The following is a 22,472-nucleotide window of genomic DNA, read 5'->3' on the forward strand; positions in this document are numbered from 1 at the left end:
ACGTGACTCGTATTAAATCGAAATAGTTTCTACAACTCTAAAGAAGCGTTTCCCCGCGGGAAGTGTATAAACGATTGTTAACGTCAAATCGGTTCGATTCAAACAATAATGTATTTAGGTATGAAAAGAGTAACGAGTCATGATAACGAGTAGCACGCAACCGTAGTGATAAATGTTGATGACGATACTCACCTAGAGTAGTGATGGTAGTAACACCAAAAAGTAGATAGTAAGAAACACCAGTGGAAACCGATAGTAAGTTGAAACGGTGGCAAATAACAATCCGGGAGACAGAGTTCCCGAACAAGTGTGACTAATGAAGTCGTCGTCTTCCATACGTGTATGAATCATGAATTTACGTGTGTTACCAAAAAGTGGCGGAATACGAGTTCGTATGATGAAGGTTGGGTACCATTAAAAAGTTTGCCTAAGAATGATTCAAGTATAATGCACAAGTAGTCAAGTAAGTGCTATCTATAGCAAATGTATGTCAGAATGCAATGGCTAACTATCCGGTTGTAGTCTAGACTCACTAATGCGTCCTAACGACTCTGTTAGACACACTAATGCACGTCCTAGTTCCCTACAACCAACGCTCTGATACCACTTGTAACGACCCGACCAAAACCGTTATTGACGGCGCCGTTAACTCAGGTCCCGTTGCGTGGTCGTAGTCCCTATATGAGACTCGTTTGACCAAAATTATGTCGCATTCATTTGAAAGGTACAAGACTTGCAAGTTTAGTTTACGAAACCGTTCGACAACAAGTCTAAGTTTACAAAAGTCATAAAGTATAAATGAAATAACTTGCGACATAATATAAGTTGAAAAACACAGTTGCTATAAATAGCGTAAGTATGTAAACAAAAGTTTGAATCCAAAAGTGCTATCCCTAGCGTATGTATGTATGTATGCTTGACCCCAAGCAAGAAATCAGAGTGTATGCATGTATGCTCGACTCCAAGCAAGTATGAGTGTACGCGGAAGCATGTATCAAATAGCCAAGTATGAACCTGAGAAACATATAGAAAACTGTCAACGAAAAACGTTGGTGAAATCATAGGTGTTTGTAATAAACGTTGTTTTTGAACCACAAGATTTAGTATTCCCATAGTTGATTATCAAAATCGTTTGCATTCCAAAAGTATTGTTCGCGAGCACCCAATTATCAAGACTTAACGTTTCCTTCCATAGAACCCCATCACAATAGTGTTAGAACATACACTGTTTCCCGAAAATATATTTCATCCGTAGACGGTAGCGAACCGTCCGTAATGAGGGTTTGTCAAACCCGTATGGCCACACAATATAAGTTCTCGCTTACACCCTGCAAGTGTAACTAATGATAATCGAATTGAGGATTTTTGTTCTAACTCGCTGTGGAATGTTTGTTTTCCTTGTACTTGTGTTCAAAGTATAAAAGCAAGTAGTACAAAATGTAACAAAGTATATGTTTCTCAGCCCACAATTTAAAAGTATAAAAAGTTGTTGAAAAAGGTGGGACTATGATCTCACCTCGAGTGCACGAGTATAAAAGTACTTCAACAAGTAAACGTGTGCATGAAAGTTGCTTAGCCTTGACCTAAACAAGTAAGTTGTGTCAATTAACCGGTTACGACACAAGGTCGGGTGAAATGTGTTCAATTAGTCCTATGGCTCGTTACGACTCGATTAAGTATAGCATGTGAATCACGTTGTCAAGTTTCATACAAGAAACAAGTATAAAAGCATGTTAGAATGATTGTATAAAAGTTTGGTTAAGTTTGACTAAAAGTCAAACTTGGTCAAAGTCAACGAAAAAGTCAACGCGTTCGGGTCGGGTCCCGAACTATTTTTCTATGCTAAATATTCATATACAAGTATATTAAAACAAGTTTCATGTGAATCGGAGGTCGGTAGCTAGTCAAACATTTCGCGTGAAATGCGCCAAACAAGGCAGAATCTGGCCAGGCCAATCCGCGCGCCGCGCGGGGATGGGGCGCGCCGCGCCACTACCTGGGCAGAGAATTCTGGTCAGTTTTTCCAAGTGTGCACGAACCAAAACCTTTTCTAACACAACACTTGACCCGCAAACACTTATAATGCCTATCATATATCGTCGAAAAGGTATTTTGACGAGGAATACAACTAACCACATATCATCAATCAAAAACATCATTTACAATAACCGAAAACTCGTCAATTGATCAAGAAAGGTTTATTTTCAAAGTTTCAAGTTCGTAAAACGTATTTTATGATTCGGGAATCCAATTTACACATACGATATGCCGTTTCGAAGGTAATTAAGCATACATTACAACTAATCACTAACAATTAACATTTCATGGCATTCAAGCATCAAAAGTTCATGTCAAGAACTATCAAACCCTAGTCAAACATCACAAAATCAATATTCATGTTTTTGAAGTTTTCTTAATCAACCTACGCATCAAAACGAAGCTAGTGATACTAGTAACACAATTAAAACATGCACTTTAACAATCTAACAACATTAACTCATCCAAAATCAAGGATTAAGCACACCCATTTCAAGTTCATGCTAGTTACTCAAAACAACGAATCGAGCAAACAAAACATATATTCATGTTATACACGAGCCATAGACACTAACTAACACCATTTCAAGTCAAAAACACGAATTTAGAGAAATCTAGAGTTTTAGAAATGTTACCCAAACGAGATGAAGTTGGTATCAAATTGTAGAGGATGAAGAGAGGATTCCAAATATGTAATTTGTTTTGAAGTTTGCTTCCAATCCCGAATTTAGATGATGATTCTATGAAGTTGGGGTTTGTGTGTGTTCTTGCTAGAGAGAAAGAGAGAGAGATGGAGGGATTGAATGGTGGTTATTGGGGTGGACTAGTTGACCTAGTCAACAAGTTTGCCCCGTGTCAATTTTAGTCCCTCGAGTTTAGAAGCGGGTGCGGGATTTAACCAAACGAATATTTTAAAAACGCTCGAGTAGACGAGTGATGTTATAATTAAATAACGAGAATATTATAAACGTTAGTCAACGGAAATTGGGAATTTAAATAGCGAAAGATATTATTAAAAAAAAACGGTGTTAAAAATAAATTTAACGGAAAAACGCGGGATGTTACAGTAGCGATGTATTTGTTTATATCTGCGGCGTCTCCTTTTGATTACCCGGTAGTTGGTACGAGCTCATTGTTATTATATTTTGATAGGAGGCGTATGGATCGATCCTAGGATTTTGTTTTGATGGTGTACGTTCATCGTAGTGTCATACGAAACGTCACCGATATGGATGATTAGTGGAGTAGCTACCCTATGATTTCATTTTGATACTTTGTTACATAGTTGTTTTGACTCTTAGTGCATTATTTTATGAAATTTGCATCATGACATATGGTATTGTGGATCTATACATATTAGCACTTTGTTTTGCAATCAAGTTATTTTGAAAATAAGTTCGTTTTGAAATTAAATTTTTGCATGTCATACTATACTCCGTTATTCGTTATATCCGTTCACTGGGCTTTGGCTCAGTCGTATTCTTTGTTTTCCTTCTTATACGACAGGTAATCAAGGGGGCGTCGGGAACGAGGGAAGAGTGTAGAGTGGAGTGAACTTAGCACCTTGCCTTAGAGATTTCCTTCAAGATTTAGTAGCTTATTTTGGTTTAGTAGTACTTTTGAATAAGTTTGTCAACTTTGGTTTGAACTATGGTTTGAATTCGAATAAGAATAACGCTCATTTATCTTTTAAGTTACCTTTATTTATATGTATTGGTATTCGTAAGATTAGGGTCTTTACAGATGGTATCAGAGCTTAGGTTCCCTCCTGTAGAAACTTTAGTCCTAAGTTATGGCCTGTGAGATTTGGGTAGACTTTTGGGTTAGGATTTTCCTTCCGCTATATTATTCTAATTCCATTTTGAATATTCTCTTTTATTCTTCGTACTAATCGTAACCGTTATATCCTCATCTCGTTCATAGATGGCACCGAAAAAAAAGGGAATGTCCGAGGAGGAGGTAGATAACAAGATTAACCAAACTATCACGAATTTGTTACCCAACATTATAGCTCAAGCTATTGATGCTATGCGTAATCAAGGTGGCGAGACTTTTAAGCATGAAGACGAGGATGAGTATGTGGAGAAGAAAGCTATAACGGGGGATACTATTCATGTTTGGTTAGGACGCTTTCAAAAACAACGTCCTTTGTCATTCAGCACTGCTAGTACCCCCGTGGAAGCTGAGAATTGGATCACTCACATTGAGAAGATATACCGAGTGCTTGGTTGTGAAGAGAGGTTTTGGGTGCCATTAGCTGTTTATAAACTAGAGGGGGATGCTCAGCGCTGGTGGATCGCTTTGAGACAAGCGAAAGGGGGTATCGATTTTGAGGATTCATTAGATTGGGTTGATTTCAAAGAGTTGTTTTTCCGTCAGTACTTTTCTGAGGCGGAGAAAGAAGCTGTGATTCGGGAGTATGCGAATATTAAGCAAGGGAATGATGAGTCTATTAATGATTTCACCAAGAGGTTTTTGAGGCTTGTGGGTTTGATTGGTGCTGCTGCTGGGTCTTCTGAGGACCAAGCCCGTAAGTACAAATGGGCTGTTCATGGGCGTTACCGCTCTAAAATGATTAATCTGAAATGTTTTGATGTCGCTGAGGCAGCCGATTATGCTCGGAATTTGGAGATGGAGCGAGCTGAGTATTTGGCTACTAAAAATGAGGATGGTAAAAACAAGAGGGTTAAGATTGCACAACCACTACGATCTGTGCCTGCACCGACTACCAAACAGGGTCAACAATCTGGGAACCAAGGGTATCGTAGTAATAATTGGAATAATAGAGGAAATCAGCAAAGGATTGACAACGGGCCAAATAATAATAACCGTGGTCAATTACAAGTGTACCGTCCCCAAGGGCAGCAAAGGGGTAATGGAAGTGGTGGTGTTAATGCCAACGCACCGTGTGGGACTTGTGGAAAGAATCATCCGGGAAGAGTTTGTTATCGTAGTGCGGGTTCATGTTTTGCTTGTGGAGAGGTTGGTCACTTAGCTAAGGATTGCAAGAATCCTAGACCTGGGTTTGTTCCGAAGGTTCCTCCGCCAGCTCCTGGTGGACGCGTCTTTGCCATGACTGCTGCTCAGGCTGCTGACGCTACAGGTATATTTCGATCCCTATTCATTTTAAAAATATTTCCTTCTAGTTATTTGTTCATTCATTCTTGATGTTATTAGGTACTATTACTGGTCATGTATTTGTACACCATCGTGCCCTCTTCGTTCTATTTGATTCTGGCTCTACGCACTCGATTGTGTCTGTTAAGAGCTCGAAATATTTGAAAGTGCCTCCAACTTGGTTTTCTACTCCATTTACGATCTCTACCCCAATGGGTAGTGTTGAAACTATAGATCGCGTGTATCAAAACTGCCGTTTGGAATTCAACGATTGCATGTTTCCTGCAAATCTCTTTCCTATGACCATGCATGACTTTGACATTATTCTTGGCATGGATTGGTTATCTCGCCATCATGCGAATATCGATTGTTATTCTAAGAGGATTTTGTTTGGAAATCATTCTATACCCGATTGTGTCTTTAATGGCGATCTTCCTGTAAAGTCTATCAAGGTTATCTCAGCGCTTAAGGCGCAAAAGCTCATTTCACATGGTTGTGTTGGTTATTTAGCTTCGATTCAGAATTTGTCTATCGAGAGTCCTTCCCTTGAAAATATCGATGTTGTTCGAGAGTTTCCCGATGTATTTCCTGACGAATTACAGGGTTTACCTCCAGTTCGTGAAGTGGAATTTTCGATTGATTTGATTCCGGGTTCCCAACCGATATCAAAAGCTCCTTATCGTATGGCACCACTCGAGTTGCAAGAACTCAAGGAGCAATTGCAAGAGTTGATAGATTGTGGTTTTATTCGGCCAAGTGTGTCACCTTGGGGTGCGCCGGTTTTATTTGTTAAGAAGAAGGATGGTAGCATGAGACTTTGCATTGATTATCGCGAGTTAAATCGTATTACTATTCGAAACCGTTATCCGCTTCCACGTATTGATGATTTGTTTGATCAACTTCAAGGTTCAAAGTATTTTTCTAAAATCGATCTTAGGTCTGGGTATCATCAGCTCCGTGTTAAAGAAGAAGATATCCCTAAGACTGCTTTCCGCACTCGTTATGGGCACTATGAGTTTTTAGTGATGCCGTTTGGATTAACTAATGCTCCTGCGGTTTTCATGGATCTAATGAACCGTGTGTTCCATGAGTATTTGGATAAGTTTGTGATCGTATTCATTGATGATATCTTGGTATTCTCAAAGAGTAAAGAAGAACATGAGAATCATCTTCGTGTTGTACTTGAAACCCTCCGAAGTAAGAAATTGTTTGCGAAGTTCTCTAAATGTGAATTCTGGTTGCAAAGAGTTGCCTTTCTGGGTCATGTTGTATCGGCTGAGGGTATAATGATGGATCCAGCGAAAATTGAGGCTATTATAAATTGGTCAAGACCTACTTCTGTTGTTGAGGTTCGAAGTTTTCTTGGTTTAGCTGGTTATTATCGACGATTTGTTGAAGGTTTTTCGACGATTGCTTTGCCGCTTACCAAGTTATTGAGGAAAGGGGAAAAATTTGTGTGGACCGAGGAACGACAAAAGAGTTTCGATGAGTTAAAGAAAAGACTTGTATCAGCTCCTATTCTTGCATTGCCATCAGGGAGTGGGGGTTTTCAAATCTATAGTGATGCTTCTAAGCATGGTTTGGGTTGCGTTTTGATGCAGCATGGTAAGGTAATTGCTTATGCCTCGAGGCAGTTGAAACCCTATGAGGTTAATTACCCTACTCATGATTTGGAGTTAGCTGCTGTGATCTTTGCGTTGAAAATATGGAGGCATTATCTTTACGGAGAAACTTGTGATATTTTCACCGATCACAAAAGTCTCAAATACATATTCACGCAAAAAGAGATAAATATGAGACAACGAAGGTGGCTCGAGTTATTGAAGGATTATGATGCAAACATTCAATACCATCCTGGAAAAGCGAATGTGGGAGCCGACGCATTGAGTAGAAAGTCATTTGGTAGTATCTCATGTTTGGTTACTCACATTCGAGAATTCGAAAGACTTGATATGGGATTGAGTAGAAGAGGAGCATCGGGGATGTTGGCAAATCTAAAATTCGAGTCTGATTTAATTACTAGAATAAAAGAGGCTCAATTGGATGATGGTGATTTGTGGACAGTGTTTCAAAATTTGGAAGAGGGTAAAGTGAAAGAGTTCAGAGAAGATGATGATGGGGTTATTTGGTGTGGGAATCGATTATGTGTTCCTAATGATGATGCTATTCGTGAGGCTCTGTTGTCTGAGGCTCACAACTCACCTTTCTCTATACATCCTGGTTCGACCAAAATGTATCAGGATTTAAAGCAGCACTTTTGGTGGAGTGGTATGAAGAAAGACGTTGCTAGATATGTTGGGAAGTGCCTTACTTGTCAACAAGTAAAGATCGAGCACCAACGTGCTAGTGGTTTGTTGCAGCCGTTGGACATTCCCGTGTGGAAGTGGGATGATATCTCAATGGATTTCGTATGTAGTTTACCGAAGACTGTGAAAAGGCACGATGCTATTTGGGTGGTGATTGATAGATTAACCAAATCGGCACATTTCTTGCCTATTCGTATGGATTATTCGGTAAGTAAGCTATCCGAGCTTTTTCAGCAAGAAATTGTGAGATTACATGGGGTCCCTTCGTCCATCGTATCCGATCGTGACCCTCGATTTACATCTAGATTTTGGAAGGGGCTACAGAAAGCTTGGGGTACGCGATTGAAGCTTAGTACTGCTTTTCATCCACAAACTGATGGACAGTCTGAGCGTACGATACAGATTTTGGAAGATATGCTTCGAGCGTGTGCCCTAGATTGGAAGGGAAATTGGGATGAGTACTTATGTTTGGTGGAGTTTGCCTATAATAATAGTTGGCAGGCTAGTATCCGTATGGCGCCATTTGAGATGCTCTATGGTCGAAAGTGTAGAGCGCCAGTTTGCTGGAATGAAGCGGGTGAAAAATTGATTGAAGGACCTGAGTTGGTTAGAGTGACTAATGAAAAGGTCGCTATAGCTACGAATCGGCTGAAGGAAGCCCAATCGAGACAGAAAGTGTATGCCGATAAACACCGACGTTCATTAGAGTTTGTTGTGGGTGATAAGGTGTTTTTAAAGGTGTCACCTTGGAAGGGTGTACGACGTTTTGGTTTGAAAGGAAAGCTCAGTCCTCGATATATTGGACCGTTTGAGATATTAGATCGAGTTGGTGAAGTATCTTATCGTTTAGCATTACCGCCACAGTTATCTCATGTTCATAACGTATTTCACGTATCTCAGTTGCGGGGTTACAACTATCATCCATTGCACGTGGTTCAATATCCTTTTTCTGAAATTCGGGCTGATCTTTCTTATGTTGAAGAGCCCGAGGCTATTATAGAACGTGAGGAGAGAGTAACTCGCAAAAGCTCCACTCCTTTCGTTAAAGTTCAATGGAAAAATCATTCTGCTAGCGAGGCCACTTGGGAACTCGAGGAAACCATGCGGGCCGAGCACCCTCATTTGTTTGCTACTTGGTGCGTTTTCAATTCTATAACTTCTTTCAATTTCGAGGACGAAATTTTTTTAAGTAGGTGGAGTTGTAATATCCTCTAAAAAAATAATAAATAAAAGAAACTCTTTAACGGTTGTTTATTACTTACACACTATAATATCACAACTAAATTAAATAAATTATACAAGATAGACACTTAGTATTAGGTGATAAATAAGTTAATTGGAAATTTACATAACACACTCATTAGTATGATAGGAACGTGAAGTATAGACATCAAACAACTTGACTTTGTATCATTTATTACATGGAATTTGTTTAGCCAACACTTATTAGATGGGATATGGATAGTCATTGTTAAGTTATATATTCACAAGTACTATCCACTTAGTAATCTCTTTACTAAACTAAATGGAATGAAATATTCATCAAAGTCATAATACTCACTACAATCCATCCATCACCTATCATAATATTAAAAGGAAGGAAATAGAGACAATAGAGATATTAAAGAAGAAATGAAATACTTGCGGGTTTAGTCTTGATTCATACACGAGCACGTTTAAAGGTAACTACTAACTCACATCTTTGTTGTTGATGTATAACTTGTTTTTATTTAATTTAAATGTACTACATATCACATGAATTAGTATAGAGATGAGATGTTAAGATTTTGGGTACAAATGGGTATCTTTTGTGAATGTTGATCATAAACAACTTGTAGACATATATGTTTATTAAAAGAGTATTTTGAACTTATATGTAAACTTAAATATAAGTGACTAGTATATCAAGTGATAATTTCACACATATAATTACCTTTTAATAATGAGACTATTATTTTATTTTCTCCATATGTGTAATCCCCATATGTACACATATACTTCTTATTACTCATATCTGTTGCAAAGGAAAGTAAACCACATATTAAACTATGGGCATCAATAAATGATTTAAAAAAAAGAGATGGTTGAGAAGTATACAAATTTTTTAGGTGGATGTTCTTTTAATAAATTGATACGAGTACTTATAAAGTTATAAATAATAATTAATGGGCATTGAGGTTTAGCCATAGATGTGTAAATCTATCGGCTATAAAGAGATATATGACCACTATTAATATTAACACACTAAAATCTTATAAGATGTAATTTGCTAAACGAAAAGAATTTAAATATGAAACGATAATACGAACTTAGGTGGATATATATATTTGGGTAATATGGAAAAGAAATAGAAACGAATGTTCGGAGTCCATGTTTTGGTTTACGATGAGCCTTAAAATATGTAAGTTACTAGCAATTTGGAAAATGATAGTCATAATAATATATGGTAACATAAGTATATCGTTAATGTAAAATTTATGAAACTATTTAGATGACAATAAACACTTAAAAATCATATGATAACACTTTTTGAATAAAGGATATTACATACTCCCTACTTGAATGTATTTTGTGCTTATACGTGCGTGTTCATTAGATTCGGCTCGGTGATTGCATCATTTGGTGGTGTTTGGTTGTCCTTGGAATTTCGTCATTCAACATAAGGTACGGATATTCTAGGTGGTTTTAGGATCGCTTCGGTAAATCTTCCTCTTAAAACTTTGTTTCGATTTGTGTATAAAATTATTGGTATGACATGCTTATTTGGAAATTCGTTATATTTGTTAGTCTATATATTGTGTTATGTTTTCCTCATTTTGGATGTACTAACGAGGTTGCCTATTTTTGTTAATTGAGGAAATCATAATATTTTGGTATTTGGAAATTGTGTCAAAACCGTGTCTTAAAACCTCAACCAAAACAGTCTAGAATTCAGCCCAAAATTCAGCTCAGTAACTGTCGCGAATTAGCCTGAAACTGTCGTAAAACATGCTGAAACTGTCACTAAAAAGTCCAGAAAGTGTCGCTAAAAGTCAGTCCCGAAACTGCTGTAATTTCAGCCCCTAAAACAGTCTCGGACAACCCGAAAATAGCCCCAAAAAGGTTGGAAACATCCCGGTAAAGAACGTGTGTGTGTGTGTGTGATGAGTGGTACGGTGATTCGTATCGAGTGTCCCTCATTCCACGTGGCTTTACATGTCCCGTTTTGTCCCGTTTAAGTTGTTAATATGTAAAGGGCTAAAGTATTATGTAACATGACTCGTGACAAAAGTTAGATCGAATGGTTGGGTTGACACGTGATTTTAAAATAATATGACATACAATGTTATATACATTTTAAGTGTTTGGTCAAGCGTAAAATATTTAAGTCAACTCGTTATTTCTTTTTAAAACATAGTTTGAAGTCCATTAGTCACTTTAAAAGTATTTGGACATTTATAATTAATAAGTCAGTTAAAACGGTTTCTTAAAATATGCATAAGAGTAACCTATCCATGGAGGTCCCGTGGGCGCATTATTGTGACACCGATAATGTGGCATCGACCGTAGCGATGTATTTGTTTATATCTGCGGCGTCTCCTTTTGATTACCCGGTAGTTGGTACGAGCTCATTGTTATTATATTTTGATAGGAGGCGTATGGATCGATCCTAGGATTTTGTTTTGATGGTGTACGTTCATCGTAGTGTCATACGAAACGTCACCGATATGGATGATTAGTGGAGTAGCTACCCTATGATTTCATTTTGATACTTTGTTACATAGTTGTTTTGACTCTTAGTGCATTATTTTATGAAATTTGCATCATGACATATGGTATTGTGGATCTATACATATTAGCACTTTGTTTTGCAATCAAGTTATTTTGAAAATAAGTTCGTTTTGAAATTAAATTTTTGCATGTCATACTATACTCCGTTATTCGTTATATCCGTTCACTGGGCTTTGGCTCAGTCGTATTCTTTGTTTTCCTTCTTATACGACAGGTAATCAAGGGGGCGTCGGGAACGAGGGAAGAGTGTAGAGTGGAGTGAACTTAGCACCTTGCCTTAGAGATTTCCTTCAAGATTTAGTAGCTTATTTTGGTTTAGTAGTACTTTTGAATAAGTTTGTCAACTTTGGTTTGAACTATGGTTTGAATTCGAATAAGAATAACGCTCATTTATCTTTTAAGTTACCTTTATTTATATGTATTGGTATTCGTAAGATTAGGGTCTTTACATCTATACATCTCTAATACATATCCCAAAATATTTTTATGTTACAATATAAGTAGTAGGTTATAGGTGCTAGTAATAGTAATAGTATATACATGTTATTTATTTGATTTTTAATTGCATATAATTTATAACATTATTTACATGTTTTGGTAAAAATAATAACTGAAGTAAAAAGTAAAAAGTAAAATAGTAAAAAAAAGTAAAAAGTAAAAAGTAAAAAAATAAAAAGTAAGAAAAGAATACTTACTAGTAGTAATTCTTCAAAGAGAGAAATGAGAGATTAAAGTGCAAGTTTGAAATGAGAAATGTATGTGGTATTTATAGTTAAAAATGGTAGGTGAAAAAGAAAAAAAAAATAAAATAAAAATTTCAAGAATGCCATATTTGACAAAAATGAAAAAAATGTGGAAAATGTTTTTGATAAGATTGTTTTTGAAAAAAATAAAAAAAATATTAGTCAAATTTCATGGGCTCATTATTTAATTTATAAAAAAATCTTTTTTAATAAGCTATATATATATATATATATATATATATATATAATGATTAAAATAACTTATCATTTAATTAATAATTATGTTACATATAGTTTTAAATATAATACGCATTAATATTAATATTAACTAAAGTTATTTTATATAATTAGTGTAAACTTTAGTTAACAAAAAGTGTCGACTAAAAATAAATATTTGATCAACGTCGAATTTAATTATATATTACGTATGGATAACAACCCTATAGGCAAATTAGTCAATTCAAGTATGAAAATATGAGGGTTGTTATAGTACCTACCCGTTAAAAGAAATTTCGTCCCGAAATTTAGTTGTTGCCATCAATCGGCGTTGTTCGTACATAGACGAGGATATTTACGTTTTATTTGGTTTTCACGTTCCCAGGTATCCTCGGGGCCTTGCGTGAATTCCAACGGATAGAATATTGTTCTGTTTCAAGAATTAAAATCATACAAACCATAATTTCTACAAGTTCTTCTACGAAGTGCATTTTATTATTAATGCGGAGATCATTCAAAATGATGATGTTTTACAAGTCATTTCAGTAAATTGGATACATGAAATGTGTTATGAATAATATCGAGCTCATTTAAACCTTGAGCTTTTATGCCACCACGCTAGGGTAGACAAAATAGAGAGGAGTTCATGAAAATCATAGTCGTGAAATTTGATAGAGATTGTCATTCTTTACAACAAGAATGATGAATGTGAGTTGAAAATAGAGTTTTATCAACATTGGTAATATGGATAAAACGATTCGATTATAGGAAGAGTATAAACGAAGCTATCACAAAAGAGTGAAATGAGGAAATTAAATGTTCGCCTTAACTTTTGACGTAGTCACGATTGATTTCCGGAATTTAAGGAATTTAAAGGAAATTTTCGTAATCTATAAGATTTGATTCTCCGGTAATTAAGGAATTTGTGATTTTCTTTGATTAAATGCGGTGAATTGCCTCGATTGTTGTGTCTAGAATTTCGCTATAAATTAGCTTCTTTCGTTTCATTATCTTCACTACTTCTATACCTTTTTCCTCAAATCATACTTCTAAAAGATTCGTCAATATGCTTCTTCCAGTTCTAATTTTGGATATAGTCCTGACTTTTATATCTATCGTTCTTCTTTTTTATCTGTCACCGGAAGAGTCTATTCACTTCTACTATTACCTTGGGTTTATAGTGTTTTTAATTCTCCCGTGTCTTTACGTTGCGATACGTATTGATATACACGGTTTGTAATTTCCGTGTTGTTATCGGGCTTTATATTTTCCCTTATATGTCGGAGCTCTATGCTCTTGTTTTTCCTTCCCGACTTCAAGTCAAGCGAATAATGGTCCAGAACTCGTAGGTATGAAGTTTCGAATGATCATAATTTATAAAGTAGAAAGGAAAGGTATTAGCACGATTTGATTTGTCAAATTACCAGAATATTCGAAAAAGACCGAATCATCAAGAAAAATATTTTCTTGATATGTTTAGAGGTTAAATAGAATGTAAGAGTCGTGTAACATGGAAAATGATGATTATAAAGTTTATAAATCATCATCTTCCATTAAAAATTTAGCATGACTTACTGTAATATAATCACGTTGGCCTGACGTCATTATATTATACTAACTCATGCTTCAATTCCCAACACTTCTTCAAAACATTTGTAATTTAAACTTGAATTTTAAAGAATATAGAAACTAATACAGTTTCCTTTATGATGTGATAAAGATATCGCAAAGAGATAATTATTGGCGGACAAGAATCGTTATGATGATATCATCAGAAATATAGAGGATATTTATGATGATATTTTGGAATTTCTAAGTTCGAAAGTTGATGAAGAAAAATTTTTCGCAAGCTTTTAACATGACTTCGGAGCAAGATATTCTCTAAAGAATTCATCGGATCCAGAATTACCTGGATTCTTTGAATATAGGGTTTGGTCCTTGTATTTGTCCTTGGTCTCCTCCATGGTTAGCTCAATCCGTTTTTCAGTTCCAAATTTTCTTTTGAGCTTTTCCAACGTACCATTCTTTATTATAAAAATTTTGGCCATTGAGACCATCTACAATTTTGCTGTTTCCTCTGCATTTAATGCAGCCATATTTGAATCATTGGTTATCAATCCGAGATGGTTTCAAGAAATTTCGTTTTTAGATGATTAATCGCTGATTGTAATCGTCAACGGATCTAATGGTTGACGAATAGCCGTTGTTGATTTCAAAAGTAAGGAATGATAATTTCGATGGTTTGATGTGATAATTTATCATAGAATACGAATGAATATAATACATGAATGTAGTGATCTTTAGGAAGATAACACTTGCTAAAGCTTTAATTGGATTCTGATATGTCAAAATCAGAATATGTAATTGAATTTGTATGAAAATGGTTATTCTTTAGTGAACGGATACATATATATGTGGATGTAAGTAGTATAGTTATTGATTGTTGAATCAGATTTTGAAGAATGTACAATGTAACATATTAATGTGAGATATAAATATTTCTCGGGTTTTACCTACCCGCTAAAATATTTTCACAATTAACAGTTTGTACAAATAAATTTTAATTACAATCTTTATGAAGATATACGTTCATATATGTATTCTTCAGATGTAATATAGATTTAATGAGTTAATATAATATTAAACTCATTTGATTTATGATTGAAACGAGAATAAATAATCTCCAAAACCATAGAGATTTCATAATTGTTGCGATATATTTCGCTAATGAAGTTATGAATCAATATTTCATCGTTCATTGTTATTGATATACCTCGGTATATGATGTTGGTACTCGTGGAATTCTTGTGAAATTCACAAGACACGAATAATGTTTTCTAAAAAGTTTCCAGTACATCGAAAATGGAAGTGTAAAATCAGACATGTATTTGAATAATACACTTGATTTATTTTGAAATGGAGTTTATTGTGCTGAAGCAGTGATTAACGATCATTAGGTCATTAACGAAGGATGTACATTATAGCATATTAGTTATATGAATTAACCAAGTAGTACATACTAGTTAAGATTTACACGTAATAGCTTAGTACGAAAAGATTTATTATTGTTTCAAACCATATATATATATATATATATATATATATATATATATATATATATATATATATATATATATATATATATATATATATATATATATAAGTATACATATATAATTCTTCAGGAAGAATGAGTCAATACATCTTAACTCATTATTACTAATATTTCTTGGTATCTATGGGGCGTATGATGTTGATATCCGAGGTACTGAGTGTGATGTTGAGGCGTGAAATGCAGATGTTGTTGTTGGTGATACTGATGCTGTTGGTGGTGATGCTGATGGTACTGGTTATGCTGCTGGTGCTGCCGCTGGTGTTCGTAGGTTTCACACCATATTCTCTAGAGCCACCACTCGAGCGCGAAGCTCGTTGACTTCTTCTATTATTCCGGGATGATTGGCGGTTCGGACAAGTGGATGAATAAGATCTAGAATTTTAGATATTATATATTCGTGACTGGATATCCTGGAAATGAGGGTGAAAATAGTGTTCCGAACGGGTTCGCCGGTAAGTGCTTCAGGTTCTTCACCAAGAGGTGAATTCGGTTGGTGGAAGGGATTACCTTCTTCTTGTCTCAATTGATTATGTTTACTACGAACCCATCCCCAATTCATCCAAAATAGATGATGGCTGATTGGTTCGTTTGTTCCGGTTACGCTGCCATTGGAGCTCGAGGAATCGGTTGAGAAATCCATATCATGTGATTTGATTTAGGGTTTGATATGAGATTAGTGTTGAATACTGGATGCTATATTCATCTCCTTGAATATGTATATGTAGCAAAAAGATTTTCGTAATTTACGGAGGAAATTTAGGAAAAGTGTTAGACAAAGATTATTGGGATAGATACGATAAGATATAATAAGATATGATGTGTCTATACTCTAATAATGGTAGTATGACGTGTCTAGATGATAAGTATGTAATCTAATAATCTTTCGATTAAAGACTTTCAATTCGTATACTGTGGTAACTCAATGACATTTTTCGGTTCGCAAACCGATGCATAAAGGTATAAGGCATATAGGTACGTGATATAACAGGGAGTTATGTTTGAGTATGAATAGTAATTATTATAGGAGTTTTAAAATTCATGGATAACATTTCATGTAATACATATGTAATACACAAAACCATGATAAATGACAAAGGAATGTCGAGAATGGTGTCGCATTTAAATGTGGTGGCGGAATTGGATAGTACTTCGGAGAATGAGCAGAGTTCTTAGATTGGCTCGGCATTCTAAGATAAGTAAAGTTTCTAAAGTATAGTGTAGCATTTAACAATTAAAGGCAACAATTAAAGGCACTATAGTCAAGGAAAGTTGTAGTCCTACATTGCTAAGGTACCTAATTGTATAAGGCACACTTAAAATGCAATCCTGGTTCTCTACAACAGCACTGCTCTGATACCAATCTGTCACACCCCCAAATAGGGCCTGGGGTATTTGTGACTAATTATATCAAATTACAGTTGTATAAACGAGAACGACTCTATATGAGACGTTTTGAAATAAACCTTTATTAATAAAACAGCGGAAGCATTAAGAATGTTTACATTAAATCTAAACTGAAATAGTAATAGTTTTAAAATGCAAAGTAGATGTAATGAAATGAAGACTCCATGCAGCATTCAATTCATCAAGTAGCAGTCATAACAATCATCTTATTCGTCACCTGAGACAAAACATGCTTAAAGTGTCAACCAAAAAGGTTGAGTGAAGTTCATAGGTTTATATAATATGCATTACACCACAAGATTTAGTTTAAGTTTGATTGATACCAAATATATCAATCTAAAAGTGTTGCTGCAGTTTGTAATATCTCTACTAAACAAGTTTACCCTATGACACCTTGTACTGTCAGTGTCGTGGAATCATTATTATGTAACCAAAGACCAACAGTCGAATGGTTAGAGACGTTACTCTCAATAGGCCTATTCACAATAATTAAGTTTGCATTTAAACGTAGCAATTAACGATATTACGGTAGGGATTTAGCATGAATCAAAGCATGACAACATAGTTAACAATTTAGTACTCGTGTCTATGCGTAAAACAGTTATAAAGCAAGCATGTGTCTCACTCCAAGTTGTAAACAGTAATGAAATAGTAAAAAGTGGGGCTATGAAGTTCACCTTAGTAAGTAGAGAGAGTTATTCCTCGGAATAAAGAGTTGAACGAGTGAGCAGGAAAGTCAACCTATTGACATTTAAGAGTAGTTAAGTGTTTTGCCCATGTTTAAGTTTAAGTATGTGTTTAAGTATAGTTCGTTTTACTAAGTTTCTATTCCTAGTAAGTTACTATTTTTATAAAGTTTCCATTGTTAGAAAGTTTCTTATTTTACTAAGTTTCTATGACTAGAGAGTTTCTACTTTTATCAGTGTTTTCCATTTTAGGATACTTGCCGTATTAGATAAGCTTCCAATCACCCCTTTCCCTTCGAATGGCTAATTTAGATCTAGGGCTTGAGCCATAGGACCCTTTAAATCGGAAGTCCAAACCCTCTGCCTAGAATCTCATAGAAACCATTCGTCAAGAATGTTCGAAGATCTATACATCTCTAATACATATCCCAAAATGTTTTTATGTTACAATATAAGTAGTAGGTTATAGGTGCTAGTAATAGTAATAGTATATACATGTTATTTATTTTATTTTTAATTGCATATAATTTATAACATTATTTACATGTTTTGGTAAAAATAATAACTGAAGTAAAAAGTAAAAAGTAAAATAGTAAAAAAAAGTAAAAAGTAAAAAAAATAAAAAGTAAGAAAAGAATACTTACTAGTAGTAATTCTTCAAAGAGAGAAATGAGAGATTAAGGTGCAAGTTTGAAATGAGAAATGTATGTGGTATTTATAGTTAAAAATGGTAGGTGAAAAAGAAAAAAAAATAATAAAATAAAAATTTCAAGAATGCCATATTTGACAAAAATGAAAAAAATGTGGAAAATGTTTTTGATAAGATTGTTTTTGAAAAAAAAAAAAATAAAAAAAATATTAGTCAAATTTCATGGGCTCATTATTTAATTTATAAAAAAATCTTTTTTTTATAAGCTAAATATATATATATATATATATATATATATATATATATATATATATATATATATATATATATATATTAAAATAACTTATCATTTAATTAATAATTATGTTACATATAGTTTTAAATATAATACGCATTAATATTAATATTAACTAAAGTTATTTTATATAATTAGTGTAAACTTTAGTTAACAAAAAGTGTCGACTAAAAATAAATATTTGATCAACGTCGAATTTAATTATATATTACGTATGGATAACAACCCTATAGGCAAATTAGTCAATTCAAGTATGAAAATATGAGGGTTTTTATAGCGGCCCCTGAGCTAACCGTTGTCATTGGTGTCCAAGAGGACTAAAGGCTGGACGGTTACCAAGTAGGAACTGTTAGGAGCAACCTTATAACAACTACCATCAGTTTATAACAACTTGCAAAATGCAAGTTTGAAGCAACTACATTACTACACCCTTGTTTCACCTATATTTTGAAATAAAGGTGAAACGGGGTTGAGAGTTCCTATTTTTTTGATGCTACCAATGACACGCGTGAATCTGGTTATGTAGCACCGCCGGATTTGGTGCCGGAAAAAAATCCGTCTGCAAGTGATGAAGATGGATCGTGGAACGAGGTTGAGAGTTCCAATTTTTCTAATGTTACCAATGACACGCGTGAAAGCATGTCTGATGGCTTTCTTCATCAAGTGGCCCCCACTAGTTCCAATGTAGAAGATATTTTGTCTAAACATAATGATGATAATTATAAAAATTGCATGCGTGACACTTCATTCAAAGTAACTTTGAATTTTCAAGATGGGGAATCTGATCTTGCTTTTGGGCAAAATTCCATAACTGGCCATATATTGAAACTGAAAATAATTCAACCAGTGGGCCTTCGTGTGGGTCTGTAGATTCAACTTCTATTGGACCAACTGTGGAAAATTTAGCCTCATCTTCGTCTGGGCCTTCATCGGGTTTTGATGGTCATGTTTCTGAGCCTTCAAATGTTAGCCTGGGTTTCGATGAACGGGATGTGGGTGATCCTTGTTTAAACAAAAGTGAATGTGTCGATTTGCAGGACGTGACCACAGTTGCTCGTTTTCGTGTTAAGGAGAGAAAATTTCATCCATTGATTAAAAGTCATTTCATTAATCACGTTTGGGGAAGGAGAAATATGAAGCGTAGTCGACGTCGGGAAAATTTTCGTTGGCATGAAAGATATTTTATCGAGAACGTGATGAAAGATTCGGATGAGGACGATAATGAAGTTGGTCGTTGCTCATGTTGCTCCTCTTGTGCGCCCTCAGATTCGGATTCACAGTCTCCTTTACTTGTCGTCGGGTGTTTTTTAGTGTCTTCGTGCTAATGTTCCTTTATGTGCTCTTTGTTTTTAAGATGTTTTTGTCTGAAGATCTGCATACCACGTCTGTAAAGAAGATGTGGTCTAAAGGTCTGCTAAATAATCAATAAAGACTGTTTGTTTTTATGTCTGCTAAATTTATAAATCATTTATAACTTTTTCAATATATTTTCACTAATGGAAATGGACCCAAGTTCACTGCCAAGCCAAAAAACGAATAGGAAATGGAACAATGTGGACAAATTACAACCACACAATTATTTTACTATCAAAGGGAGTATAGTGATTTCAAGTCAAACTTTTCTTCATCATCGCTACTCAAGTTGCCAAATATCAATCTCTTCTCATCATCAATTTGATTTAATCAGTAAGCCAAAACATAAATCAAACCCAAATCAAATATCAAATATAAAGATTAAAATCTAAAGAGATGGTCGTTAAAACAAAACATAAAGAGAGATGGTCATTCCAAAGGAGAAATCAAACCTAAAACAACCTTAAAAGAAATCAAAATGTGCTGAAAAAAATACCGATTTTGATCATAGATATGCATCAGTCAGGGGTGGTGCAGTTGAGGATGGTGCTGCCGGAGGTAGTGTTTTCGAAGGTAGTTCAGCCAGAGGTGGTGGTGCCGTCGCCGGAGGTGGTGGTGCCGCCGACGGAGATGGTGTTGCTGCTACCGGAGATGATAGGTATGTGGGGAAGGTTGGAAGTGAATGGGAGAAGTTTTAAAAGAGATGGACAAAATGTCTTCCAAAGTTGGAAGCTATATTTTTAAGCTGCAAATTAGAAGACATTTTAACATCTTATTTTATCTTATGTCTTCGAAAAAACAAACCATCTGCAATTAAAACGTCTGCCCGCCCGCAGACATAAGACATAATAAGATCTTCAATCACAAAAACAAACAACACCTTAGTGTTTCGAGCTTTGTTGTTTTGTGAGTTTTATTCGTGGGTTTGTGTATGGTCTCGTGTGCGTTTGTGCGGTCTATGTTTTATCTAGCTACTTGCTAGTGTAATTCGATTTCTTCTTTTAAATATTATATATAAAACTTGCTTGCCTTTCAAAAAAAATATATTTTGAAATAACAAACAAATTTCATAACTAAATCAACTCATGATGTTGTAAAGATTGGCAGATTGGAATACACAACGATTTACTTTTGACACGTTTCATTTTTAGCTGACGTCTTACAGTATACATTTTAATGAATCTATTTTATTTTATATCTTAAAAATGTACATAGTAAAGCTTATATGCAAGCTGTCTTTAGGATGATTCCAAAGATTCAGGTGAAAACCCCAATAACCATGACGTAAACTCATCACTGATCAATAAATTATAAGGACCAGATTCACCAATAACTTTCAAGGAATATATCACATCAAACCTTCATACACAAACAATGATCCGTCTTCAATACACATGGCCGTTATTCATACTCCTAATAATGTTCATCCTCTGTGGTTTCTACAAAATCAGAACCTTCATCTCAACCAGAGTTGCTAAATCCACCAACACACGAATTACGCACCAAACCCCGATTTCGCTAGAGGTTAAGATCACACTACCCACCAAAGTCATATTTGGTGATGCTGAAACAGTTAGAAGATGTGATCCATCTGAGCTCATTCAGTTGCCGAAGAACAGGCTCGGTGTGGGCTCGATTGGGACGCTTTACAAGGTGGTCCTTGACGATGGCTCGATGGTTACAATTAGGAACGTGAGTATGAAGATTAGTCGTGCTGGTGATTTTGAGCATTGGGTCAAGTTTTTTGGTGGCGTTCGTGATGATCGCTTGCTTTTGCCAATGCTATTCGGCTTTTGGTTTGGAGACGAAGCTTTTCTTATTTACGAATACCTCTGTTTAGGTAGCTTGGAGGAACTTCTACATGGTAAGTCATTTGAGTTTTCGAAAAACTTTTTATGTACATGTTTCAACAAAGAGTTGGAGTATACATTTAAGAGCGTGTTTTGGGAATGTGTTTTCAAAACATGTCTCGACTTACTTTTTCTTAAACACCTTTTTTCTCAAGAAAGTCGTCGCAGATAATCACTTTTATGTCAAACACATTTTTGATGTGATGACTGTACACCATCAAAATTATTTATACACCACTAAATATGCATTATAATGTTGTACTGTACAACCCTCTAAAATTGTTTAGTGGTGTATGAAAAATATTCGATGGTGTACGGATCACTCCGGGGCGGACCTATGAAGGGTCAACCGGGGTTGGCCGCTCCGACGACCCAAATATTTTTCAGTGTATTTATACGTTGAAGTTCGACATTTAATGTATTTATATGTTTAAAGTCAACATTTTGAACCGTTCTCTTGTTCTTTCCAAAATTTTGACATTTTGCACCTGTTAAAAATCATTCTTGGATCGGCCACTGGATCACCCGCCCTTTTTTTGATTATTCGTAATTTGTTAACACAATAATCAGATAACTTCACCAAAATGCAATCCCAAACACTGTCATCTTGCAAAACTACTCCATATTTGTTCAGCATAAGCTTACTCTTTAACTAAATCCTAATTCTTGGTCGATATACACAATGAAGGTAGCGAAGGTGTTCAGTTTACGCCACTAAGTTGGAAAATTAGACAAGAAATAGTACTAGGAGCAGCTAAAGCAGTAGCATCGATTCATAGTCGAGTAACTGAAACAGGACAACCGCTCGTGTGTGGGGTAATCAAGTCTTCGAATTTTCTAATACAAACCGATTTTTCGCCTCGTCTTTCGAGTTACGAAACACAGTACCTAATCTCCGCCGCTACAATCATCAGAAGAAACTGTGGTAGA

General features: G+C 35.2%; 1 protein-coding gene across 1 annotated transcript; it reads left to right on the forward strand.

The window, feature by feature from the left end:
* The first annotated feature begins 3,960 nt into the window (after positions 1-3,960).
* LOC139871181 (uncharacterized) lies at positions 3,961-11,610 on the forward strand. Its single transcript, XM_071858918.1, has 2 exons — positions 3,961-5,140; positions 11,446-11,610. Exons 1-2 carry the CDS (start codon positions 3,961-3,963, stop codon positions 11,481-11,483), a joined length of 1,218 nt encoding a protein of 405 aa, XP_071715019.1. The 3' UTR covers positions 11,484-11,610.
* Positions 11,611-22,472: the final 10,862 nt, after the last annotated feature.

The sequence above is a fragment of the Rutidosis leptorrhynchoides genome, chromosome 10 (assembly GCF_046630445.1).
Source record: "Rutidosis leptorrhynchoides isolate AG116_Rl617_1_P2 chromosome 10, CSIRO_AGI_Rlap_v1, whole genome shotgun sequence".
NCBI lineage: Eukaryota > Viridiplantae > Streptophyta > Magnoliopsida > Asterales > Asteraceae > Rutidosis > Rutidosis leptorrhynchoides.